General features: G+C 40.3%; 1 protein-coding gene across 1 annotated transcript in view; it reads right to left on the bottom strand.

Moving 5' to 3' along the window:
• The window catches only part of UBE4A (ubiquitination factor E4A), a 34,094-nt gene extending 9,579 nt beyond the window's left edge, over nucleotides 1-24,515 (bottom strand). The window contains exons 1-15 of the mRNA XM_027082174.1: nucleotides 24,414-24,515; nucleotides 19,314-19,475; nucleotides 14,026-14,199; nucleotides 13,307-13,419; nucleotides 11,948-12,100; nucleotides 11,143-11,302; nucleotides 10,698-10,900; nucleotides 10,308-10,499; nucleotides 9,037-9,370; nucleotides 7,846-7,966; nucleotides 5,811-6,115; nucleotides 4,372-4,504; nucleotides 3,156-3,343; nucleotides 1,536-1,636; nucleotides 1,308-1,421 (exon numbers count right to left, since the gene is read on the bottom strand). Coding sequence (XP_026937975.1) covers nucleotides 1,308-1,421; nucleotides 1,536-1,636; nucleotides 3,156-3,343; nucleotides 4,372-4,504; nucleotides 5,811-6,115; nucleotides 7,846-7,966; nucleotides 9,037-9,370; nucleotides 10,308-10,499; nucleotides 10,698-10,900; nucleotides 11,143-11,302; nucleotides 11,948-12,100; nucleotides 13,307-13,419; nucleotides 14,026-14,199; nucleotides 19,314-19,434 — 2,412 coding nt within the window. The 5' untranslated portion in view covers nucleotides 19,435-19,475; nucleotides 24,414-24,515. The remainder of the gene's footprint in view (nucleotides 1-1,307; nucleotides 1,422-1,535; nucleotides 1,637-3,155; nucleotides 3,344-4,371; nucleotides 4,505-5,810; nucleotides 6,116-7,845; nucleotides 7,967-9,036; nucleotides 9,371-10,307; nucleotides 10,500-10,697; nucleotides 10,901-11,142; nucleotides 11,303-11,947; nucleotides 12,101-13,306; nucleotides 13,420-14,025; nucleotides 14,200-19,313; nucleotides 19,476-24,413) is intronic.
• Between the last annotated feature and the right edge of the window lie 2,898 nt (nucleotides 24,516-27,413).

A 27,413-nucleotide genomic window follows, 5' to 3' on the forward strand; every position in this document is an offset into this window, starting at 1 on the left:
AAAAAAAAAAAAAAAAAAAAAAAAAAAAAAAAAAAAAAAAAAAGATGAAAAAAAGACAAAAAAAGATAAAAAAGAAATTGTGGGAGAAATTGTTTCAGCCTGGGTAGACTTAAGGGTAATTCCCCTGGAAATATTATAGTCTATGAAATAGAAACGAGGATAAATAGTATATGAAATATTGGTAAAAGCAAACAGGCTACAGGGAAAAAAAAGATGAAAGATGGGAAAAAAAAGATGAAAGATGAAAAAAAAAAACCACCCCCCAAAACTGCTTATCAAAAAACAAAGCTCTATCACATATGCAAAATGTCTGGAAGGAGAACCATAAATATTTAAAACCCTCTGCCTCTCACCATTCTTGCTGTTGTAGCAAGCATGTTAAACTTACAGTCCCATGAAAACGCCGTCTGTGTCATTCTGTCACATAACTGTTCCTTAGAAACGTCTATTTATTACAGGACTTGTTTTCTAAGGCAACAGATCTAAAATCTTCAAGTATGGGATTATGAACAAAGCAGGAACATTTGCTCACAAATTAAATACAAGTTACTGGGAGATTGCTAATCAATACGAGGAGTGTGTGGGTTATCCAACAGGCTACCCTCATGATTTACCTGCTTTGTCTCCCTTTGGGTCACTGCCCTATCTTACACCTGTCGCAGATAAGGGAAGTTTTTGTAGCAGCAATAAGCAGCTCCACAAGGGAGGGTTAAGCTGAAGGAACTGAGAGACCCCCAGGTGTATACTTTGTAAAACTCATGTTTCAGATATAGCTAAAGATTTGGGAGGCAGTGGACAGATGAAGAGTACTGATGACTTGGAGTCTTTATGTGAAAAAATAACCCAAACCAGAGATTTTTTTCCAAATAGTGGTATAAAAGTCAGAATCTTTTAGGAAAGAGGGCTAAGAATCATTGCCTTGGTCAGTCACTGTTACTGATGTCTAGGGATGGAAGAAAGCTGAAAGTCACTAACTGAACGAAGATCCTCTGATTTCTTTCTGTAGTGCTAGACTGATTAGTTCTGCCAGGGTACCTTAGTTTGGCCTTTCACACTTTCTTTTCCACTGTCCGCCAGAATATCATCCTAGCTCATAAGGCCCTTGGTCTTGGTCTCTAATGGAACAATACCTATCAAACTCTACAAGGGCAAGGTTGGTGGTACATTACTACTTGCAAATTTTTGGTGTCCAAGACTGGTACTAGGGGATTGCTAGCATAAGGATTGCTCTATTATGACTAAGAGGTAAAAAGTATGTATGATGGTATAAGGGCAGTTAAATCTGTTTGTTTGTTTGTTTTTTTTACCTGTATGGCTTCATCCAAAAGGAAGATGGCATCGTTCATTAGCAGGTTAAGAAAGCGGAGGAAAAGTGGGGGATTCATGGCTTCTAAATTCTTAGAGGCATAGTCAGCCAAATCCTGTAAGTCCCAGCCCAAGAAAAAAACATTTTAGTACTGAATCACAACCCATTGGGGCTTATGTGGAGCAAAACTCAGATAACTCAATTTTGGTTTCACCAAAAACATTCTCACCTTAATGCTCTCTCGATAGGTATCTGTTCCCCACATGTACCTGAGGATGGGATACATGGGGCGGCGGTAATTAAACTTCTGCTCAAACTGATGGGGGTCTCCTGGAGTAAGGCAAGAGCAAAACATCAACAAAGGTGGTGCTATCAGAGAAAAGGCAAGGGCTCATGTTTATGTGTAGCCATTTTATAAAAATTCTGAATGTGTCAAGGCTACCGGCAAGACCTGCCGCGGGAGTTTATGAAGGCCTAGAGTCATAATCAAGTGTTTGTTTATCTCCTTACCGACAGAACAAGAGGGGGACATACAAACGATACAGTACTCAGAAAAGGACAAGGACTGAGCTGCAAAATAAAAGCCAAGGGAAACAAATGCTTCCACATCCAAACGTAGACTACTTATCAGACTTTGAATGAGGCCTCTGAGCTGGCCATTGTGGCAGTGCCGGCCACGTGCAGGATGGGCTACTAAAAGTAATCCCCACATTCTTCATGGATAACATCCCAACTGTGTGGCTAACTGGTTCTTGATTACTCTGAAAAATCAGGCCAGGAGCTAAAAATCTGAGGCTTATACTGCTTTTGACATGCCACAGGTACCACCAGAGCTCTACAGGTTGGGTCATATAATAAGGGAGGGGCATGGGATTTGGAGTCAGGAGACTTAGGTTTTCCTTCTGGCTCCACTTAATGCAAGTCTCTTACTCTTTCTCAACTCCCACTTCCTCAGAAAATAAAACAGGAATTATAATACACCCTCTAATATTACAACCAGAGGGTCATAGTGGCTGTATAATGAGATAACTGCAATGATTTATTGTGCAACTTCTTATATATTATAAAGATTTACATACACTGCCTCAACCATCACTTCAACCCCTTTTACAAATGAGGAAACTAAGTCTCAGAGGTAAGCAAGTAACAAAGTCAATATTCAAATATGGAAAAACAGTCAGTAAAGTGTTAAATGTCTCTTTAATGTTAATTGTATTTATCACTGGCTGGTAGGACATCCCCTTTAAAAGGGGTCTTAAGTAACTGATCTTGTTTACTGGTTGAGAGGGGGTACTGTTTACTCAGACATAGCATCTCAGGGTTACAGCTCAAAAGGGCATGAGAGAAAGGGAATGTTGCCTGCTGTTATTCTTAATCTAACAATGAAACTGTATGAGAGTTAGACCGTCTGGATAAGACAAAAGAATATCTCAATCAGCACACTGTCTCATTATCCACCATTCTGTAATTTTGAGGCAGAGAAAAATAAAGACCTGGGGTTTTAACTGGACAGCCTAATTTATTTGAGTATGATTCTATCAAAAATTATAGTAAAGTTGTTAACAGTATGCATTTTTCTTTTTTAAGGTGAGAGAGACCTGATTCTACCACTTAATTGTATGACATAAACAAATAATTTAATCTTTTTGAGCATCCATGTCTTCATAGGTAAATGGGGATAATAGAGTAAAACTTTCCAGATGGTGACAGATTAAGGAAACAATGTGAAAAAAGCACTTAGCATCAAGGGTAGCACATGGTAGGTATTCAATAAATAATGGCTTATGATTATTTTCCTGACATTTAAAAACTGATCAGCGATCAGTTTCTTGGTTCTAGACTGCTTTACCTGTAAACTCAATGTCCACAAAGACCTTGATTAGAGCTTCTGCAAGGTGGGATGCATAGGGAAAGTTGCAGAACACACGTTTCCGGTGGAACACACTGGATACCAAGGGATTTGGGGTCTGATCCATGTGGGGCATCACTGCTTCCAACACCTCAGCGAGTTTGGCCCTTAGGTGGGGATTCTTCATCCTATGAATAGGGCAGAAATCAAACTGAGCAGGCAGAAAATTTAACTCCCAAATTTATAACTATTCTCTCCATACGAGGAGTCAAAACATCACATATCATCTGTACAGAGAATTACAGGAGAAAACACGACTCCACAGTTTTAAGTCGGTCAATTTCTGGGGGATATGCAGAGTGTACCATTCAGCTCTTTAAGATCACAGCTTACCAATTACGAGGATGAGTACTTAAGTTTCTATTTAATGCTCTGCCATTCTGTTTACTTCACTATAACAATGCACGACTTACTATTTACTATTCTCTGACAGCTTCATCTGGGATAAACTTGCCTTTCCAAGCTTTCTGAGGCTAAGGGCCAGGATATAATTATTCCACGTTACTTATAATGCATACCATGTGCGCCTAATACTTGTTGACTTATGATTTTTCATTAGGTCTGCTCAGTTCAGTGAAGGACTGGCTTCTACCTATGTCTCACTGACACGGCTCAGGGGATTGTGGATCTCTTCTTTGTGCAGCAAATTCTCACTTACATACATACTGTTCCCTTTGGCCTACCACAAAAAATCAGAGAAGCAACTCTACAGGTCAATGAGCATCTTCCTTTGGGAAGGAGGACTAGAAGCTATGAATGCTAAGACTTGAGATCAGAGAGCATTTACCCAAGTTTACTGCTCATCCAACTCAGAATTTTAAGAGCAAACTTTGTTATCATACATTAGAAGATCATTAGCACCTGGCAAGGTCTCTGGCATTAAGGTAACTATTTTAACCAGGGACTAGCAGTGAAATTCCCATCAGGTACCTTATATGCAGGTTCAAATTCTCTGTGGGCAAAGTCCTTTGTTTATTATGCCTCTCAAGTGTGGGATTTTGGGCTACCCATAAGGATAGTCAGGTGATTCATTAATGTTAACACAACTTCTGAAGGCAACCCCTTATGATTCAGGCTTGTTTATTTCTTGGTTTAGAAGTCTTCTGAATGTTTTGCAGCTCTAAACTGTGACAGAGCCACGCTTTCAGCACTTCACCTTTCTATGCTTCCAGTGAAAATGGTGATAAAATGAAGGACATGTTCCAGGGAATCTGCTGATGTCTCCAAGATGTCATCGGCAAAGCGGCGGAGAAAAATGAGGAAATCACCCAAGTTATCTGCAAAAAATTCTGAGAAAGAAAATATTCACTGGAATTAGCCAAACATCTGACTCTTTGTATTATGCAATATTTAAATTCCTCCCTTTTACTCTACTTAGTGAAGGTTAAAAAAACCCCAAATGTCTTGTAGATACTAGAAATGACGATAAATTAACATAGAATCTCCTTTGAATGTAAGTCAATTTTTATTTTTATCCAAGTAAACAGAATAGTAGAGACATAAAATGTTAACACACCAGTGCAGTTTAAGAAAGTATACTGATAGACATATACTTCCACACTCAAGGTTAACAGTGTGTTAAAATAACCCTTTAGATGAAAAAGAATCTTGAATAGAAATGAATACATTAGATGACTATGGTCTTCACTCTCTGGGGTCCTCCACTGGTCTTTGCCTTCTAGTATTTATGCCTTTGTATATCTCCTCCTACACTATTCCACGGTAGAAGACACACTATGGGGCACATAGAAGTGATGGCATGTCATTTCCATAATTAGGTTATAGAAGCCTACAGCTTCCATTTTGGTTCCCTGCTCTGAGGGAAGCCACCTGCCATACCATCAGCAGTACTAAGGAGAGTCCTGTGTGGCCTGGAAAAGAAGCCAGTAAGCAACTGAGGTTTGCCACAACCACACGACTAGGCTTGTAAGCAGATCCTCCAGCTCTGATCGAGTCTTCAGATTCCCATGGCACTGGTGGACAGTCTGGCTGCAACCTCACGAAGGACCAGAGTCAGAACCATGCAGCTAAGCTACTCCTGGATCACTGACCCGTGGAAACTGTGTGTGATAATGTCTGTTGTGTTAAGTTGCTATGTTTTGGGGTAATTTGTGACTCAACAATAGATGACCAGTACAGTGATCAAGAACATGTAACTTGATTTTGATGGACAGTTTCTGCCGGCCCCTCACCAACATACATACACACACAATCTCACTTCTGGGTTAACCAAGAGGAGACGATTTTTTTTTTCCTAAAGAATAGCACAGTGGGGTGGGTTAGACAAATAAATTTGTAAGTTGAATGACAAACAACAGTAATGATAGAAACTAACAGCTCTGAAAACCCTGACTGCACTTCGTCCTTTGAAGACTATTTTCTTATCTGCACAGCAGTGGCGACACAATGCTGAGGAACAAGCTATCAGCTCCCCCAGGCTTCAGCCAACAGACATTACCTACAAGTTTGAGTTGTTTCTCCAAAAACAGCTGAATGATAACTAAGGAAGGATATTTTGAGGATTAAACTTCCAACGTGACCCAGTTAAACTTAGATGGCTATAAATAGGAAGCTCCCAAGGGAGAGCCTGCTTACCTGGCACGTAAGCCAAAGAACTGTAGCCATCTGGCAAAGGAAAAGTTAGCTCTATCGGCTGTGAGCCTTCATTGCCTATGGCCAGTTGAACTAGGAGGACAGCCATGGACACCTGCAAATTTAGGCAGTTTTGCAGCATTTGCGGCTCAGTCATGGCAGTCTTAGTAGAAAGATAGATGGTCATCAGTCGTTCAAACTGCTCACGGAGGTTGTCAGCAGCTGGGCTAGAACTTTGCTGAGCATCCCGCCAGGCTACCTGCAGCCGATGCAGATTTTGGTTGATTTTTACCATCTGATCATGCAACCTGCCCCCAAGAAAGCAGAAAAGACTGGGTCAGGAGGCTCATATAGGGACAGTTGAGTACAGACCATTTTTTTAAAAAAAAATTTTAACATCTTTATTGGAGTATAATTGCTTTACAATGTTGTGTTAATTTCTGCTGTATAGCAAAGTGAATCAGCTATACGTATACATATATCCCCATAACCCCTCCCTCTTGCACCTCCCTCCCATCCTCCCTTACAGACCATTTTTGAAAACCAAATCCTCACTTATTTATTCTATTATTCCCTTTTAGGATGTAGGGAGCTGCAGTTGTGATGACACAGAAAGCAATCACAAAAGTTACTGACAGGACAGAGGTGGGAGCATAGCACCGGGAAAATGTTACCAAGTATTCAAGAATTGAATCTAATTACATAGATTAGTTGTCTTCGGCTGAAATGCACCATCCATAGAATGGCTCGGTTGAGCAGGGTGTAGATTGGGCTTTTATTATGTACAATATATAACGATCAGGCAAAGTACAAGAAGCCCAGCAGGGTAGTTTGACACCACACAAGTGCAATGATTGTACCTGGATGTGGTTATATGGACAGTCTTTCCATGGTTAGTAGAGAACTAAAGCTGGTGAGAAAGGACTCTAGATTACTAATGACCACATATCAACCAGTAGCCACCTATGATGCAGCCTAAGAGCAGCTTCCAGTCCTCTGATGCTCAATATAAAATTAAATGATTCTTCAGAAAGGGTCAGCCAAATGTTCTCTAATGAAAGGAAGACCCATAATTCAATGTTATAGATAGTTGTGTCTATGTGTACAGTCCAAAGTCATTCTTGGCCTTGTGGATAACGTCTAGGGTTAGCTAGCCAATACTGGGAAACTAGATGACGTTCATTTTTGTGTTTAAATCTAGGTGGTTGAACAGGTTAAACACATGCTAAATTGTTATCTATTGTCTCACTTAAAATGTCAATGATAGGGATAGAAAATGCCTCTAATAAAGATATAATTTCATTTTTCCAAAAATTTGCTGAGTTTTGAAAAATGCTGTGTCAGTTTAAGTATCCTGAAAAGGCATTAAAAACTGCTGTCCTCAATATACCTTCCTATAGACTGTGAGTGAGTAGCTATTTGCTCCCCTTATTTATACTTGTCACAGTCAGCTAAATCAGAGGGAAAAAAAAATCATAGAATAACATACGGTTAGCCAGAACCAGACAATTTTTGGAAGTCATACACTTTAGCTCTCAAATCTTCACACTTCCAGAATCCTCCTTATCTTTGATATAGATTTTTATGTTCCTACTGATCTTATTGAAATACCTTATAAACATTTAATTTTGTCAATTTTGTCTCTAAACCATAGAATAAAGCTTTCTCTTTTTTCATCAGGAGTAATAAGTAATGAAAATTCAAGAGCAGAATGTGAAATGTTAAATGAAAACAATTCCACTTTAGCAGATGACAAAAGGAAGATAGTGATTTAAAAATTTGCAAGTTTAGAAAAAAATACTAGGTGTATCTTTAATTTTAAAAAGTTTAACAGGTCAAAAATTAAAAATAAATTCAAGTTAAATGGATAAAGCCACTTCATGTAGACACAAATAAATGCATATAATGCCCTTTTCCTACTAGATCCTAATGTCAGCCTTCAGAATAAAGTGAGATTGTTATCTGTAAGACGCACTTTCAACCTTCTGGTTATCAACACAACCAAGCAGTTCTTTCCTAATGACATCAGAGGAGTTACCTGTGAAATCCCAAGTACAAGGTGTACTCTGTCAGGACAAGGTTTTCTGTTACAAGGTTGTAGTTCTGGGGAAACTTTGGCTCCTGTACAGCTGGGATCAAACAGGTTTCTTTGTCCAAACCTCAAAGAAATTAAAAGGAAGAGTAAATGGCTTGCCACAGACATCTATCTTGGCTCCAGTGTCCCCTTATTCTAGTTCAACTTCCATCCTGCTATTAGTGAATTAAGTAATATCTTCTTAAAAACACATCTTCTCACATTCCTAATCTCTTGTCTAAAAATGTAATTTGGCTTCTCAGTCTATAGAAATGCAGTTAAATCTCTTTAGCTTGATCATGAAATCACCAACAATTAAAAGGAATGATAGCACTGTAGATTTTTCCAGGGGATAGATAATGGATCATTTGTATCTATTCTGTGCTTTTCTGTATTTAAGATTATTTGATTTTGAGCATGTTACTTTTATAATTAGAAGAGTTATACAACTGGGAGGAAATACATCAAGATTGAGCGATTCATTTTGAGTGGTAGAATTAAGAGTGATTTATCTTCTTCTTTTCACTTCTCTGTATTATTTGAGTTTTCCCCAATATTCTTCCTCCCTAGGCTAATATTTCCTGCCAATTCCCATACCCCTTCCCCCATCTACCCCTTGTTCCAGCCACATTGAGCTTCTCACTGTTCCTTAGTTAAGACATTTCACAGCTGTGTACCTTCATACTTGTTTTTCCCTCTATATAAAGGGCCTCCTTTGCTCCTTTGCTTGATAAACCCAACTCATTTTTCAGGACTCAGCTACGAAGACCTCCAGCTTCTGTAGAATTAATCATTTACTCCCTCCTCTGTGCTCCTGTAGATTAGCCCTAGACCATATTATGATCATCTGTTAACATATCTGCCTTCCTGTGGAGACTGTGAGTTCAAAAAGGACAGGGAATGTACTTTATTCATTTTCATAATGAATGAATGAATGAGCGAATATCCAAGTCTGCCAAATTCAGAGAGAAGGTCTCATTAAAGGACAACATCTAAAAAATAACAGTTTTAAAAAGCTTGCCTTTTTAAAACTCATAATAGCTTTTCTTTTTGCCTCATCTTCTTTGAGAAAGAGGGACCTCTGTGAAAAAGGATATAGAAGTGAATGGCTTAGATGTTACGCACACAGTTTTGAGAAGACCAGCTCCCCCTTACCTCTCATGTGTACATTTTTTATTTTTCGTTCTTCATCATTCAACTCCTTCAGGGCACAGTAAGTGGGATTAAAGGTGAGGAGCCGAGAGGATCTGGGTTTGCAAAATGGCTGGCATAACTTCAGGAGAGCAGCACCCAAATTCAGAAAGAAGGCATCCGAGGCATACATTTGGAAGAAGATTTCTGGCATCTGATTGGCCCAAATCTTGGTGCGGCCTGCATTTGCATGCAAACAGTTTCCAAGCCAGGACAAGATACAGTGTTTGGTTTCTGGAGAGAGCTGGAGTAAGTTCTTCAACATCTGGTAGATCTTTTCATGGAACCGAGCCATGAACTGTTTAACCAGAAAACACAACCACAGAACATTCCAGTTTCACAATCCTAATATTTGTTACTCTCAAATCTTAGCCACTGGCAATTTCCAAAAATACATGAATCCTAATCTTCTCCCTCATTTTCCCTGTGCCTTACGCCACCATTTCTGATTAAAAAAAAATTTTTTTTTTTTCTGGGAACTTTTAAGAGATTTCCTGATGAGCTGCCAAACTGCAGGTAGCATTCACATAGCTTTAGGGTAGGGGATGGTAAACTTTTTCTGCAGAGGGCCAGATGATAAATATTTTTGGCTTTGCATGCCATATGGTCTCTGTAGCAACTATTCAACTCTACCACTGTGGCATGAAATCAAGCCATGAACAATACATATACACATGGGCATGGCTGGGTTCAATAAAACTATTTACAAAAATGGGCGGCAGGCTGGATTTGGCCACTGGTATAATTTGCCAACCCCTGCTTTAGAAAGTTGTGATGATGGGAGATTTAAACTGCCCCCAATTCAACCATTTATTGTCATATGTTGGCCAGACTTCTACCATAATTTATGCTAAGCCCAAAAAGAGAGGACATAAGCAGAAGGAGGAAAAGGAAAATAATTTGGCTTTTAAGCTGGAGTTCAGTCAGAAGATTTTAGGAGCTAAAGTTATAAGAAATAGCTTGGTGAGAAAAATGAGGATTGAGAGCAGGTAGCTGTGCTACAGCACAGGGCAAAGAAGAGCAGCAGCTCACTCTTAAACCACACAAAGGTTTGTGCTCTGCTCTTAGCGCCTGCTAAAAAGAGGGCCATTTCTGTACATGATTATGGTAGACAGCCAACCAGATTGATCTGCTTTCCCAAAGAGGCTCAGGCAGCCTTATCTGCATCTGCTTTCTGAGGAAACGATACTTAATCTAAGACCAGGGGGCCGGGATACACCGGTTAACAGCTCCACCTGGTGAATGTTGGCCTCTTGTACTTTGATCTCCTGGGGACTGGAACGAGATGGATTCAGGAAGTAGCCATGATTTTCTACTACACCCGGAGTCTTTAATAAGCAGGAGATATTCAGGATTACTCCCAGCAAGGTCTTCTGGTACATCTGCCCATTACTAGGATCCTTGGGCTGAATGTATTCTACAAAAACCTGTAGGAAAAGACAAGCCTAGTTATTTGTCTGTATGATGAGATAAATGATGGGATGAGAGGGCCTCAAAGAATTAAGATTATACACCAATGTATCTTTCTCTTATTCCATAGGTAATATTACACTGCCCTCAGGATAGGGAAGCATAGAGTATTAAGCTTCCAACTCAACTGAATATATATGAGCTTTCAGACCTACCTTTGCCATATCCTTTTGCCTAGTGAAATACAGAAGAATGTCCAGATACGCGTACAACAGGATCTGGCAGAGTTCTAGATCTTTTATTCGGCCCAATAAAATATCAAACACTGGAATCATGACTTCTGGAAATGTTCGAACTTCCTCATCCAGTATCAAGGCTTCGATGACCTCATCCAGAAACTCAGCTACACCTTCAAAATCTGACAGAAGACAAGAGAGAGAGGAGGCCATAAGAATTTTCAGACGCCTTTACACACAGCTCTTTACTCTTCTGATACTTTTGATAATTCTGTTGGTATTCAACCTCAAAGGTCAAGGTGTGAGCTCTCTTCCTTAATTTACACTGGAACCATAGTGGCTCTGAGGCTTTCTAATGCAATTAGAGGAATGTTACACTTGGAAATCAAATGTAGAAGCTCATAGATGTTGCTTATGTACTCACGGCCTCCTAGGATGGCTTCCAACATCAAATCTACCAGTTGCTCGTGGATGTTTTGGTCAACATAGATCTCGGGGGTGAGGAGAACTGTTCGGGTATTGGACACAGTGAGGTTCCTGCACTGCACTGCAAAGGGTAGCAGGTTCTCTGGAACTTTGGTAATCTGGAAACAGCAATGAAGAGAGGGAAGAGTCTAGCTCTGTGACCTGGCACAAGGACAGATATAGCAAATAGAAGGGAAAAGACATTGTGTCCCAAAACAGTAGTGCTTTCCTGTGGATGCTTGAAAAGCCATGAGAGTTCATTCTTTGGTTTAAGGAATCACCTGTTAGAAATTCTAATGCTGGAAGTGAGCAAGCTTAATCTACTGTTATATATACCTTAGTGAAAATGAATTTATCAGACCTTTTTTTAATAAGGGTGTGATATATTAAGACGTTTGTAGAGAGAATAATAGGAGGCACTTGTTAATTGGGGAAAGGGGTAGACCCCAAGCCACAGAAAGGAGAGACTAAAACTTTAGAAGATAAACTAACAGTGCCTCTGATATCCAGTTCCAGATATAATATGATGTATATAAATTGATATAATAGACACTGATCTTGGGACTTCCCAGGTGGTCCAGTGGTTAAGACTCTGTGCTTCCACTGCAGGGGGTGTGGGTTCGATCCTTGGTTGGGGAAGATCCCGCATGCTGCACAGCACAGCCAAAAAAAAAAAAAAAAGACATTGATCCAACTCTCTGGCTTATGTGTTAAAGTCATACCCAAGAGGACAATAGAGTACTCAATACGGATTATTCTTTTACCTCTTCCTTGGCTCTTTGGAAACAGGAATAAAGGTAACAAAAAATGTGCCTCTCCCCTGCATCTCGATCAGCAGAGAGATTCAACGTTGTAGAAGAGGTCATGTTAATCAAGTGGTTGCCTGGATCTTGAAGTAATAAGCGAGTGAAGACGGCCTATTAAGAAAAACAAATAAACAAAAATACTAAATCATTGCAAAGTTAATTTATTTTTAAATTTTTTGGATGTATTTTTTATTGAAGTATAGTTGATTTACAATGTTGTGTTAGTTTCAAGTGTTCAGCAAAGTGATTCAGTTACACACACATATATAGCTATTCTTTTTCAGATTCTTTTCCATTACAGGTTATTATAAGACATTGAATATAGTTCCCTGTGCTATATAGTTGGTCCCTGTTGTTTATCTATTTTATATGTAGCAGTGTGTATCTCTTAATCCCAAACTCCTAATTTATCTCCCCTGACCACTGCAAAGTTTATTTTAGAACATCAAGATAAAAAAGATAATTTTGACACAGGTTATTATAAGAATCACAGAACGTAGAACAAATGGGGAAAAAAGGGCTCAGTGTATCATTACTTTAGAAAATATTACATATACAAATTTAATTGTTTATGTAGTTATCCTAAAGCAAGCTTAAGTGTCTAGCATAGCCCCTGGCACAGAGTAAGCATTAAAAGAATATTTGTTGAATGGTGTGGAGAATTGGAGATTAAACTCATATGTGAAATCTACTACTCTGCATCATTGCTGACCTCACTCAGACTTATATAAACACAGTTTAAATGTACTGGGTTGGCCAAAAAGTTCGTTTGGGTTTTCCCACAGCACTGTCCGGAAAACCCGAATAAACTTTTTGGCCAATCCAATTATGAAGTTAAACTACAAGTTGTCAAGTCTTCCCTATCAAACTTTTATTCCTTTAATGTTAATTAGGCACCTGTAAGGTAAAATGCATTGTTTTGATTTTGGAAAAGAAATAAAAAAAGAGATGGACCTTGGCCTTGATAAATATTAGCGTCTACGGGAGAGAGAAGACAGGTTCATAAAGAAGCCAAGACATGAGACAGAAAGAGACAATTCCCATAAGAGATGCATGGAGATTACTGCCAGAGCCCAGAGAAGAAAATAACTCCTACTTGGCAAAACTTTGTAAACAGGATGGCATTTTAACTAGGTCTTAAAGGATGGGTAGATTTGGACATGGGACCATGGTAGATGAGAAGATTCCAAAAGAGGAACACCACAAACAATGTAAGAGATGGAGCTAAGCAAAGCCATGGTTGGAGAAAGGTGAGCAGAGTTCAGCTGCAAGGCTAATTTTTCCTGAAGCCACATGTAAGGAATGTAAGAATGGTACCTGCTCTACGTTGTTCATATCAAGCCAGTCTTGATCTTCCAGGTCTACTGCCATTTCTTCCAAATACACACAACGGCTGGGGATGCCATTCCCACTTTTCAGGCTTGGGTCACCTGGGAAATGGTTTTAATCTGGTAAGTTAAGGATAATGCTTCTGTCTTATACAGACAACTGATCTTGATGGCATTTCTCTTGAACCCCAAGTTTGACTCAGGTAATATCAGAATGATCTTGCCACACAGAGCAGTATCTAAAGATTTAAATCATTTTTACCCCTCGAAGAGTATGTGCTTTGTTATAAACCTAACACCATGACATTTGAAGAGTAAATCCCAGACATCAGCACTAATTCTGGGGTTTAACTACAGATAGGGCACAGAGGGGAAACACTATCTGACCCTTCTTGGGGCTTTCATCTAAATGTTTAGGTCACCTCTGAGAAGAAAATGGATTTAGCTACCATTCCCATTTCCCTTTTAAGGTAGTAAAGGCAGTAGCTACATGGCCCAGTCAGTATCAAAATAGAAATGAAAGTTGTATCTGTGTCAAAATTCTGCTTTAGGTCACATTAAAAGCTTCCTTGAAATATAAACCCTGTGTTCCAGGGAGTATGATGGGTTTATTTAACCATCAGATACAGTAAGTTTCTAGGAGCAAGTCCCTAGCCCAAGCAGGAAGGGCAGAGTAATAAATACACTAGCTGCAAAGATGTAACTCACTGTTGTCCAGAGTGATGAGGAAGATCCTTTGGATCATGTGATTGATGTTGAGTTGCTCACATATTTCCTGCTGTGAACGGAATGAGCGGCTAATCTCAGCCACAGAGTAATCAAATTCATCCAGGCTCTCTGACACACTATTATCTGAGTCATCTGGGCTGGCTGGGAGTTCATCTGCCAGAAGATGTAAGTCGTTAACAGTTACAATGCTCTCTTTAAGAGAAAACCAAGTACACATGATAAATGTAACCAAGAGGAGGATAATTTGGGGTGTTAAACAAGTTAACTATCTAATTAGTGAACATCTCAAGTCAGGCAACATCTTTTTTTTTTAAATTAAGGTATCATTGACATATTAGTTTCAGGTGCACAACATAATGATTCGATATTTATATATATTGTTATTGTTATATAACAATATATATATATATTATATATTGTCATTGTTATATGATCACTACAATAAATCTAGTTAACGTCTGTCACCATACATAGCTACAAATTTTTTTCTTGTGATAAGAATTATTAAGATCGACTTTCTTAACAACTTTGAAATACACAATACAGTACTGTTAACTACGGTCACCATGCTGTTCATTGCATCCCCATGGATTCTTTATTTTGTAACTGGAAATTTGTACCTTTTGAAACCCTTCACCTATTTTGTCCATCCCCCCCACCCCCTGCCTCTGGCAACCACCAATCTATTCTCTGTATCTATCAGCTTGTTTTTTTTTTTTTTTTTAAATATTCCACATAAGTGAGATCATATGGTATTCGTCTTTCTGACTTATATGCCTCAGCATAACGCCCTCAAGGTCCAACCACTGTCCACCTGTTGTTGCAAATGGCAATATTTCTTTTTTATTTATGGCTGAATAATATTCGTGTGTGTGTGCATGTATGTGCGTGCCTGTGTGTAATTACATCGTTTTCTTTATTCATCCGTTGATGGACACTTAGGATGTTTTCCCATCTTGGTTATTGTATACTGATGCAATGAACATGGGGGTGCAGATATCTTCTTGAATTAGTGTTTTTGTTTTCTTTGGATAAATACCCAGAAGTGGAATTGCTGAATCATATGGTAGTTCTATATTTATTTTTTTTAGGAATCTCCATTCTAGTTTCCATAGTGCCTGCACCAATTTACAATCCCAGCAACAGTGCACAAGAATTCCCTTTTCTCCACATCCTTGCCAACACTTGTTATTTCTTGTCTTTTTGATAATAGCCATTCTAAGAGGTGTGAGGTGGTTTTGATTTACATTTCCCCAATTAGTGATGGTTTTTTTTCCATAGATTAGGGCACCTTTTAATGTACCTGTTGGCCATCTGTATGTTGTCTTTGGAAAAATGTTTATTCAGATCCTGTGCCCATTTTTAAATTGGACTGTTTATATTTTCTGCTATTGAGTTATATCAGGAAACATTTTAAATACAGAATTCTGAAATCCCTGGCTATAAAATCTACCACATTTTAAAAACCAAAAGTTTTATTCTTTGTACTCATAATTAATTGTATTCCAAAATGCCAATAGTAGCAACACTATCTTCCCTACAGAATTCTAGTGGGCAAAGAATTACCCAATAGATCAGTATGCCTTTAATTATATTAAATATGGCTTGGGGCTTCCCTGGTGGTGCAGTGGTTAAGAATCCACCTGCCAATGCAGGGGACACGGATTCAAGCCCTGGTCTGGGAAGATCCCACGTGCCACGAAGCAACTAAGTCCGTGCGCCACAACTACTGAGCCTGCGCGCTACAGCCCACAAGCCACAACTACTGAGCCCGTGTGCCACAGCTACTGAAGCCTGTGCGCCTAGAGCCCGTGCTCTACAACAAGAGAAGCCACCGTGATGAGAAGCCCACGCACTGCAATGAAGAGTAGTCCCCGCTCACCGCAACTAAAGAAAGACTGACTGCGCACAGCAACGAAGAAGACCCAATGCAGCCAAAAAAACAAAAAACAAAACTTCATAGACTAAAAACTATCCTAATTGTTCTTTTAATGAGCATTTCTCTAATTATTAGTGAGACTGGATTTATTTTTTTTGGCTGCATTGGGTCTTTGTTGCTGCACGCAGGCTTTTCTCTAGTTGAGGCGAGCAGGGGCTACTCTTCGTTGCGGTGCACAGGCTTCTCACTGTGGTGGCTTCTCTTGTTGTGGAGCACGGGCTCTAGGCGCATGGGCTTTAGTAGTTGTGGCTCAAGGGCTCTAGGGCGCAGGCTCAGTAGTTGTGGCACACAGGCTTAGTTGCTCTGCAGCATGTGGGATCTTCCCAGACCAGGGCTCGAACCTGTGTCCCCTGTATTGGCAGGCGGATTCTTAACCACTGTACCACCTGAGAAACTCGAGACTGGATTTTTAAAGTAACTTGATTATCATATATAAATCATTTCTAACTTATTTTTGGTTGTACTGTGTGGCATGGCATGTGGGATCTTAGTTCCCCAACCAGGCATTGAACCCATGCCCCCTGCACTGGGAGCATGTGGAGTCTTAACCACTGGACCACTAGGGAAGTCCCTGTTCCTAACTTTTGTTGTTTTTCCAATGAGTTACTTTTTTCTTATTGATTGTATCCTTTTATTTTTTATAAAGCAACTTACAAGAGCTTCTCAGAATGGCACTCATGCTAAAGGGGTATATAAGTAGGTTGTTCATTAAAAGCTACACACAAGTCTGCATCTGCTTTTCTCCTCTACTGACAAAGCAGTTAACTTTAAAAGTCCAGGCAAAACTCGCAGAAGCAAGAGTTGTGGGATATCCCTGGTGGTCCAGTGGTTAAGAATCTGCCTTCGAGGGGCTTCCCTGGTGGCGCAGTGGTTGAGAATCTGCCTGCCAATGAAGGGGACACGGGTTCGAACCCTGGTCCGGGAAGATCCCACATGCCGTGGAGCAACTAAGCCCGTGAGCCACAACTACTGAGCCCGCGTGCTGCAACTACTGAAGCTCAAGAGCCTAGAGACCGTGCTCCACAACAAGGGAAGCCACTGCAATGAGAAGCCTGCACACCGCAATGAAGAGTAGCCCCCGCTTGCCACAACTAGAGAAAGACTGTGCGCAGCAACAGAGACCCAACGCAGCCAAAAATAAATAAATAAAATAAACTTAAAAAAAAAAAAAAAAAGAATCCTCCTTTGAATGCAGGGGACACTGGTTCGATCCCTGTTCAGGGAACTAAGATCCCACATGCTGCGGGGCAACTAAGCCCGTGCTCTAGAGCCTGTGCCCCACAACTAGAGAGCCTGTGTGCCGCAACTACTGAGGCCTGTGCGCTCTGGAGCCTGTGTACCACAACTAGAGAGAAGCCCTCACACTGCAATGAAGATCCTGTATGCCGCAACTAAGACCCGACACAGCCAAATAAATTATTTTTTAAAAATAATAATAAATAAAAAATAAAATAAAATAGCTTAAAAACAAAAAGAAGCAAGAGTTGCTTCACTGTGGTGACTTTTGTAAAAGTGAAGCTCAATAAAAGAGGCCAAAGGTTTTGGTAGAGTACTAACTGCTGGTGGAAAACAGGTTAGATCAGGTGGCCTGACAAATTCACTGTAAACAAAGATGATGAGGTGCCAAAATAGTAACAGAAGGGCATGCACCTGATTTGTCCCCACTGCTTGATGGCTGCAATGCTCCCAACCCTAGCCAGCCTTATGTCTGTTTATAGCCAGAAGGATGAGCGTTCTGTCACTCTATTCCTATACCACTCTATTCCCTTTTGAATTCCAAGAGTACTAGGTGCTGATTAGCAAAATTTCCCTCAACCACATACTTAAAAACTTTATTTTCTCATTTCCTATTTTCCAACTCCTCACTCTCCATTCTCTCCTACAATCTCTTGATCCAAGGTTTCCCATTCTCATCCTGTATTTTAGAAATCTGGGAAAGTTTTCAGAGATGGAGACTCAGAGCTGCCTATTTCTATCACATTAAAAAAGTCAGCATTACATGTATTTCTCCCTTGTTTCATCCATCACTTTGTCTACTACTCATGTGTCTTCTCCTGACCTCCTTTTTCTTTTTCTTTTTTTAAAAATTTTTAAAAATTTATTTTTGGCTGTGTTGGGTCTTCATTGCTGTGCGTGGGCTTTCTCTACCTGTGGTGAGCAGGGGCTACTCTTCGTTGTGGTGCGCGGGCTTCTCATCGCAGTGGCTTCTCTTGTTGCAGAGCATGGGCTCTAGGCGTGCAGGTTTCAGTAGTTGCAGCACGCAGGCTCAGTAGTTGTGGCTCACAGACTCCAGAGCACAGGCTCAGTAGTTGTGGTGCACGGGCTTAGTTGCTCCGCGACATGTGGGATCTTCCTGGACCAGGGCTTGAACCTGTGTCCCCTGCATTGGCAGGCAGATTCTTAACCACTGTGCCACCAGGGAAGTCCCCTGACCTCCTTTTTATCCAATCCTAATCAAAGAGTAAGGCCACAACTTAGCTACATATCTGAATACTTCTGAAATAAACAAAATAAAGGGAAAATATAAACATTTCTCCTTTCCTAAAAACAATAACACTATTATTCTTTTTGGAGGAAGGAGAAGGGGAGCAATTTCTGGCTTGTAAGATTGTGAACACCCTCAGAAGACTAATATATTTGAGAAACAGCATCCTACTTCTTTTAGTCCATATGTTACCTTATAGGAGGGAGGTAGACTTGATGTTAATTTTGGTCCCAGATGAGGAAAATCATTTTTCTGATTAGTAAGATATTATCCTAATTTTTTTCACATTAAGGTTAAGGATCAGATTTTCCTAGATGTCTGTTCTGAAAGCAGTAAGTTATGAAAGTTGGCCACTCTATGGAGTGAAAGAAGCGTTCTGCTTGAGATAGACTCTGAAGCACTTGGCTTAAGAACAAATCTCATTTATTTCTCTACAGGCCAAAAAGCTTTTATAATTCTTCCTTCAACAAATCTGCTTTCTACAGCTGCGTGTGACTTGCTTTCCACGCCTTCGCCTATAACCTCAGTTTCCTATGTTAAAACACATTAGTATCCTGGTTAAGTATCTTTCACTAGGTGATGTTTAAAATAAAAGAGCTTCACAGCTTTGGGATCATGACTGGCATCTGTCACTCTGGAACCACCTGTCATCTGGTCTCTTCTTTATGCAGGGGATAGGACAGGGAGAAGAACCCAAAACAAAACAAACAACAAATGTGAACAAAAAAACCCCTTCTGCCCTAAACTTAAATTCTAGTTGCAATTCAGGACCCAAAGAATACTTAAGTTGGGAAGACCCCATTCTAGGTCATCTCATCTGCTGCTACTGGCTCGTCCACTTACCAGATTGCTGCTTCAGCTGCTCTTTTTGGATTGCTGCAAACTGCTTGGCATCAGCCAGGGAGCCAAAAAGAGCAGCAAAGGGGTTACTTGAGATGTTGTTGTTATTCTCCTGGTCTGTCATTTCACTTTAAAGTATCCTCCATCCAGACCTAGGGGGAGGGGCTATAGAAAGGACAGGTATTAGACGCCGAAGGGCAGATAACACAACAGTTATGATATTATCATAGTTGTTTCTTCTCTCATTTCTTGAATACATTTTAAAAGGGTTTGGGTAAGACTTGCCAACTCCTATTCCAAGATTCAAGACAATTTTTGGCAAAATGGTTAAAAACCTACCAACTGGACAAGTTGACTTGATTTGCGGGTGGCTAAAACCAAAAAGCTTAAAAAATGTTCAGCTGGAATGCATTTATCTATTGACATGTTTCTATTTACTATACCTTTAAAAAATAGATTAAATAGAAAGAATTACTGTGTAACTTTTTTTTTTTTTTTTTGCGGTACGCGGGGAAAGAATTATTGAAGTCAAAGAGGAAACTCAGCTACTAATTGTAACAACAATGTGGCACTTAAAAATAATATGACAAAAACTATGGATCTCCCATAAATCCCTAGGCTGGTCGACTAGTTCTCATTCACCACGAGCATAAGGTGGTGCTTGCGCAGGCTTTTGTGACTTAAGAGTTGGAGCTGGGAATTCCTCAGCTACACAGAAACTAAATGTAAGTCTGTATGTCAGATGTGGAATTGCAAACCAGGACAGGAATCAGATTAGCAGCATATCGTGGGTTTTAAATCTATATTAAGCAATCTATCTCTACTTCTAGGCTTATGACTACTGATATTTTTTCCTCTAAAAACTAAATGGTCTCTGCTTAATTCTATATTTAACTTTCCCTATTTATCTGACTTTACAATACGGAAGAAACACAAATTCCTAATGTATAATATGAAATAGATATATACCTCAAAGGTATTTAAAGGAGCTGACTGAGCCTGCATTTGCACTCTTCTGATTACATTTCCTCATCCAAGCGCCAAGGGGACTCAGTGGCACAACGGGATGAGCAGAGCTCCCTGAAAGGCTTTCTCCCCTTTCTGAAATTTTAAGGCCAAAGCACAGAAATACAACCCTGAAAAGGGTGAGAAGAGACAAAGGGTATGAATATTCTGCTTACAAGGATGCTGAACTGCTACAAGGACAGAGGCCTTAGAAGGAGTTGGGGTCAGGGACACAAATGTGGGAGAAAAAAAAGAACGTTCGGTCTACCTTTAATTAATTGAGTTAAGACTCCTTACAGAATCCTATTAACAAAAGCCCATGCAAGTCAGAAAAGTTACCCTTATTTTTTGGAGGAAGAGAGATTATCACTTTTTGACACTTTTGAGGCATCTCTACCAGTTGCTTCATGCTCCTCTGTCGTGCTTTCTGCATAAGAGCTAATGGCTACTGAGCTGTAATGACTCAGGCAGACAGTCTAATCTCGTCTCAGCATGGTGCTGGGCTTTACTGCTTCAAGGAACTGAACTGTTAGATGTTGCTCTGTGTATCTTACTTTCTACTATGCATAGTTTAGTTGAGCTTAATAATGCAGAAAAGAAAGACAGCATATTTAGTGTTGGAATTAACAATCCTTGAGAGGTCTTTCCTCCCATTTAAACATTGCACAAGCTTAATTATTACCCCTAATTCATGTAGAGGCACCAAGAATTGTGTCACTGTTAGCTGACCACCACCCTACCTCTATTCTAAGGTACCCAGAGGAATGCAAAAAGTGTAGTGAGCTCTAGTTATTTTTCTTTCTGCAAAATATCAACCTCTTTTTTCAACATGACACCCACATTTTTCTTTTGGGGATCCAACCCATTCCTGGTCCATGTGTACAGAAGGGGATGACCTTACCCATTAGCTCTAGAAATGGGCAGATGAATCTGGCCTGGCCCACAAGAATACAAGTATTCTCTGTCCAAAGTGACTGATTCAGGAGTGGGCACAAGACCCTAGCAAGGCCTAACAGAATCAATGAACACCAGCTACAGGCCTTTGGCTAAATCTACAGAAAAGGGGACTCTTTTTTCCTGCGTGGGTTGTTAGGCTAGTAAGATAGGAAACTGGAGTTGCCATCTTTCTACCATCTAGAGAAGGCCTAGCCTAAAACTAAGCCAACATGTAGGAAGAGAGATGTGAGATGGAAAGAGTCTCCTCAGTTATAAAAAAGCCAGTAGATTTCCCTACATCGTGGAAGCCAATACAACTGAAAAGAGTGCAGATTAGTACAAAGGAAATGCATCACTTGTACCATCAATGCAGAAAGGAAGTGAGTTGAAAGCTAAGAATCAGAACATAGGACACAGGCTCTTAAGACTACCAAGAGAGATAAAGAGGATTTATCATCACAAACGGCATTATTTCCTCCTTTCAATAATATACTGTTGCAGTATATAAAGCCAGCTTCCCACTACGTTTTACCTATATTAACAGGATTTATAACTTTCTACACTGTATTCCTAATGTAGATCTTCTATCTTACTAGAAGGTAAGCAATTTGAACACAGGTTCATATCTGATTATTTTTTTCTTCTGTACCTGGCATAGTCCGTAATCACAAAATCCCAAACAAATATGTATTGAATGATTCAATCTTACATGTAATTACTCCTGACCTTCTTGTAATCAATAGCAGCACCCATAATCCTACTTCAAGGTAAGGGTTTTACTGTTTGTCCTGGGTTGCAGTGGAAGGTCAAACTATTGGGCCAGACACTTGTGGCTCTTTGATATCTCGGAACGTGTAGAATAGAGAATGGAAATAAATCTCTGTTGTCATCTATGCTGTCTTTTTGAAAAACAAAAAGAGCTTTGCCAACCTCACTAAGCTCAACTTTCTCATATGTACTTAAAATCTATTTGAAGTAATAGTGCAAAAACTATTTTCATAGAAAAATAGCTAACACTGTGCAACCAGGAAAATTTTACAGGAAAAAGGAGGACTGATCACTTGATGGGAACCTTTGTGGAGATGTCAGTTTAGATTTGTTCAATGATCACACAAATGTAAAAAGAGTACCCACTCCAAAAGAAAGGTCTGATAAAATGGAACCTTGATATTTTGTCTAGTATTCAATGTCATCAGGAATTTATAATCTCCTACTTTCAACTGCCATACAAAGATAAAGTACTAGCCTGTTGTCAGCCTTTGGCAAATAACCAATCAATATAACCACCAATCCTTAGATGTTTTTGGATTTGATTTTTAAAAGACGTCCTCTTTATTTATTTATTTACTTTTGGCTGCACGGCTTGCAGGATCTTAGTTCCTCGACCAGCGATTGAACCTGAGCCCTCTGCAGTGAAAGCACCGTGGTCCTAACCACTGGACCGCCAGGGAATTCCCCAAATATGTCCCCTTTAAAAACACGTTTCCCTCTTTCTTTTTTTTGCGGTACGCGGGCCTCTCACTGCTGTGGCCTCTCCCGCCGCGGAGCACAGGGTCCGGACGCGCAGGCTCAGTGGCCACGGCTCATGGGCCCAGCCACTCTGCGGCATGTGGGATCTTCCCGGACTGGGGCATGAACCCGTGTCCCCTGCATCAGCAGGCGGACTCTCAACCACTGCGCCACCAGGGAAGCCCCATGTTTCCCTCTTATACGTATGCTGCAAGACTCTACATTTATAAATGCTGTCTATCTCCAGTCCTACAAAATCCTCTCACCCTCCCCTGATTCACTCTTTTGTTTATAAAGAGTACTGCTAATCCCTTAAGGGGCACTGTCAGCTTTTAAAGAGGTGAGCACATAAACGTTTTAACATCAGATTTGGTATTCCTTTTAAACAGAAATACTTGGAATACTTCACAAAACTAGGATTGTCAAAATCAAGCTTTAGGGTTTCCCTGGTGGCGCAGTGGTTGAGAATCTGCCTGTCAATGCAGGGGACATGGGTTCGAGCCCTGGTCTGGGAGGATCCCACATGCCACGGAGCAACTAAGCCCGTGCGCTTCAACTACTGAGTTTGTATTCTAGAGCCCGTGAGCCACAACTACTGAGCCCGTGCACCTAGAGCCCGTGCTCCACAACAGGGGAGGCCACTGCAATGAGAGGCCCGCGCACTGCAGCGAAGAGTAGCCACCACTCGCCACAACTAGAGGAAGCCCACGTGCAGCAATGAGGACCCAATGTAGCCCAAAATGAAATAAATAAATCTATTAAAAAATCAAGCTTTATTAAATTATACTCCATAAGGTCTCTTTCCTGGTGAGTAATACATAGATCAAACCAAAAAAAGGAATTTAAAAAATGTTTTCATTGTTACACGTTCAGGCCTTCGTTGTGGCAACAGATCCTTCCATCACATCAGCAAGCTAGAAGGATCTCATCAAGTCGCAAAGCACACAGCATTCCTTCCTGGGCCCCATTTTATCTCAGGACGGCTCCCATGGGAGACCAAAACAGACCAAGGCAGTGAGACTAAACATATCCTTGTTCTGGGAGTGAAAAACTGAATCCAAAGAGAAGACCCATCAAGTATAAGCTCCTGAGCTCTGGTTACTCAATTTTAGAAATGTCTTCTAAACCCAACTGCTGAGGGAGCAAGAAGCAGAGTGCCGGGGGAGTTTTGAGTGGTAAACTGATCACTTGCCTTTAGAAATATCAACACCTTGCCATACGGATTCGACTGGTTTGACTACTGCGACTCGTGCTTAATTGTCTCTTCTTTTGCACCTAGCTATTTGTTGTCTACTCTTTATATTTTGTCCCTCCAGGTTCCATAAGGGATTCGCGGCACAGAGGGAGACCCACCCACTCGGGGCACGTTCTAGAGAAAGAAAACCAAAGATAATGCAAGGCCAGGATTCGGCCTTTTCCAGGAGGGAAATGGCAAAGAGGGGCAGAGATGCCAGTAGCTGGAGCACTGTAAGGGGTTCCCAAGGCAGACAGGGTCGAAGTTCATGAAGGAGAGAGACAGTGTTTAGGAAAGCACAGGAGAAGGCATTTGGAGGAGGTAAGAGTGCAGACGTTTGGACTGGCATTCGACTAGGAGAAAAAAAATCCCATTGGAGACTCAACGATCCCCTCCCCTCCAGCTATATCCTCTCTTACCAGAGCCTGAGGGCCAGCAGCGACGACGCGACAGAATCTCAGCGGCCGAAGCGTTCCCACTTCCGACTCAGCACGGCAACCGGAGCTAACGTCATGACAAGGCGCCGGGCCTTGTGGAATCTCAGCTGGGCGCCGGAAGCTGGGTGTGTCGCCCTGCGCTGGAAGAGGGCGCGCAAACATCCCCACTGCGCATGCGCTAACTGCCTTGGGCGGGGCGGAAGTGGCCGGAAGTGGATTTGGGGTTGGATTGGGGGCGGGTCAGGTTGAGTTGGGAGCGGATTGTGGTGGAGCTCAATGGCGTATGCGGCTCTCGGAAACCCATGTATCAGCAGCACGTATGAGTTGGTGAACCCTGGCACTACTAAGGCCTCTGTGGACTTACGCTGATTGTCCCACCGATCTTAGGCCTTTTTGAAACAGCTTCTGTAACTCTTCATAGATAATTATTATCTATGAAGCAATAACGGTAGCATTAACAATAACTGAAACTTGTGAACTGTTACTAGGTACCCGGAAATGTGTTAAGATATGCTTTGATTGGAGTGCAGTTTTCTCATTTGTAAAGTGAAGACAAGTACATCCTAAAGGTTACTTTGAGGTACACAAAGGCAAAGGAAGCAGCATACTTTTCAAGCATGCAAGTGAAAAGACAATTCATAGAGTGACAGAAAAAATTTGTAACTCACATATCTGATAAAAAGTTAATATCCAGTTATATAAAAAGCCTATAACTCAACAACAAAAAACCTAAACAACTTGATTAAAGAATGGACAATGGGCTTGAATAAGCATTTCTCTATAGAAGATATACAAATGGCCAATAAGCACATGAAAAGAAGCTCAATGTCCCTAATCATTAGGGAAGTGCAAATTAAGACCACGGTGAAATACCACCTCATACCCATTAGGAAGGTGATTATGAAAAAAAACAGAAGATAAGTCTTGGTGAGGATGTGGAGAGATAGGAACCCTTGTGCATTGCTGATGGGAATGTTAAATAGTGGAGCACTTTGGGAAAAGAGTTTGGTGGTTCCTCAAAAAGTTAAACGGAATTATCATATGATGCAGCAATTCCACTTCTGGGTAAATACTCCAAAGAATTGAAAGCAGGGACTCAAACAGATACTTGTACACCACTGTTCATAGCAGTATCGTTTGTAATAGGTGAAAGGTGGAAACAACCCAGAATGTCTATTGACGGGTAAATGGACAAACAAAATGTGGCATATACATACACATCATTATTAAGCCTTAAAAAGGAAGGAAATTTTGATACTTGCTATGAACCCTGAGAACATTATGCCAAGTGAAATAAGCCAGACACAAAAGGACAAATATTGTATGACTTCACTTATATGTGGTACCCAGAGTAGGCAAATTCAGAGACAGAAAGTAAAAAAGAGGTTACCAGGGGTGGGGTGAGGGAGGAATGGGGAGTTATTGTCTAATGGGTAAAGTGTTTCTTCAGGATAATAAAAAATTCTGAAAATGAGAGTGGTGATGGTTGCACAACATTGTGAATGTACTTAATGCCACTGAATAGTATACTGTAACACACACAGACACACACACCAAATGTTGAGCAATCTTAGAGTGCCTATTATGTTCCAGCATTGTTCTAGCTCCTGAAGCTACAGTAGTAGAAAAAAAATACAACTTTTCCTGGAGCTTACAATCTGGTGAGAGTGGAATGGTAATGTAGCATTTAAAATTAATGTGCACAAGGTGGATTATTCAATAAATACTTCCAGAATAAGTGGGTAGCTATGGATTTAAATGTTAGTCAATATATTAGACCTTTACACTAAAATTAATTCAAGGTGGATCAAAAATTTAAATATATAAAGTGAAACCAGGAAAATGCTATAGGAATTAATGGGAGAAGTTTTGTAAAAGAATAATCTAAGCCATAAAAGAACAGTGAATTCTACTACAGTCAAATATTTGTAAAATGTGTATAGAAAACCAACCATAAGTAAAGTCAAAATCTAAATAACAACACTGGAAAAATATTTGCAACTAATGCCACAAACAAAAGATCTATTTTCCCAAATATGTAAAGGGTTGTTGCAAGTCAATAAGAAGAAGATCAGGGGCTTCCCTGGTGGCGCAGTGGTTAAGAATCTGCCTGCCAGTTCAGGGGACCTGGGTTCAATCCCTGGTCTGGGAAGATCCCACATGCCACGGAGCAACTAAGTCCGTGTGCCACAACTACTGAGACTGTGCACCACAACTACTGAAGCCCGTGCACCCTAGAGCCTGTGCGCTACAATTACTGAGTCCACTCGCCACAACTACTGAAGCTCGCACACTCTAGGGCCCTCATGCTGCAACTACTGAGCCCGCGTGCTGCAACTACTGAAGCCCGTGCACCTAGAGCCTATGCTCCGCAACAAGAGAAGCCACTGCAATGAGAAACACGTGCACCGCAACGAAGACCCAACGCAGCCAATAAATAAATAACACTAAGAGAAGGGGTTATATTATAAACACCAAGAGTAACAGTAAAAAAAAAAATCAAAGGATATGAGCCTGTATTTCATGATAAGGAAAAACAAATGGTTAGGAAAATGCAGATTAAAATTAAGCTGAGACGCCATTTTTAACTTATCAGATTGGCAAAGTTCAAAAAATTTAATAGTACACTGTTAGATTGTGTATGGAACAGTAGACACTTTTGTTAGGATTATGTATTGGTCCAACCTCAATGAAGTGCAATTTGGCAATATTTAATTAAATTACAGGTGCAAACACATTATGGTCCTACAATTCCATTTATTTGTATTTGTTACAAATAGTCTTAATGTTCAAAATGACATTTATTGTTAGAAATAAAACTGTAAAAACAAGACATATGAGAAATCTTTGCGGCCTTGGGTTTGGCAAGGATTTCTTAGACATGACACTAAAAGCACAATCCATTAAAAAAATGGATAAAACAGACTTCAGCAAAATTAAAAACTCTTGCACTTCAAAAGACACCACTAAGAAAATGAAAAG

Source organism: Aethalodelphis obliquidens, unplaced genomic scaffold, assembly GCF_003676395.1.
Source record: "Aethalodelphis obliquidens isolate GAN/ISIS:26980383/991018 unplaced genomic scaffold, ASM367639v1 scaffold46, whole genome shotgun sequence".
NCBI lineage: Eukaryota > Metazoa > Chordata > Mammalia > Artiodactyla > Delphinidae > Aethalodelphis > Aethalodelphis obliquidens.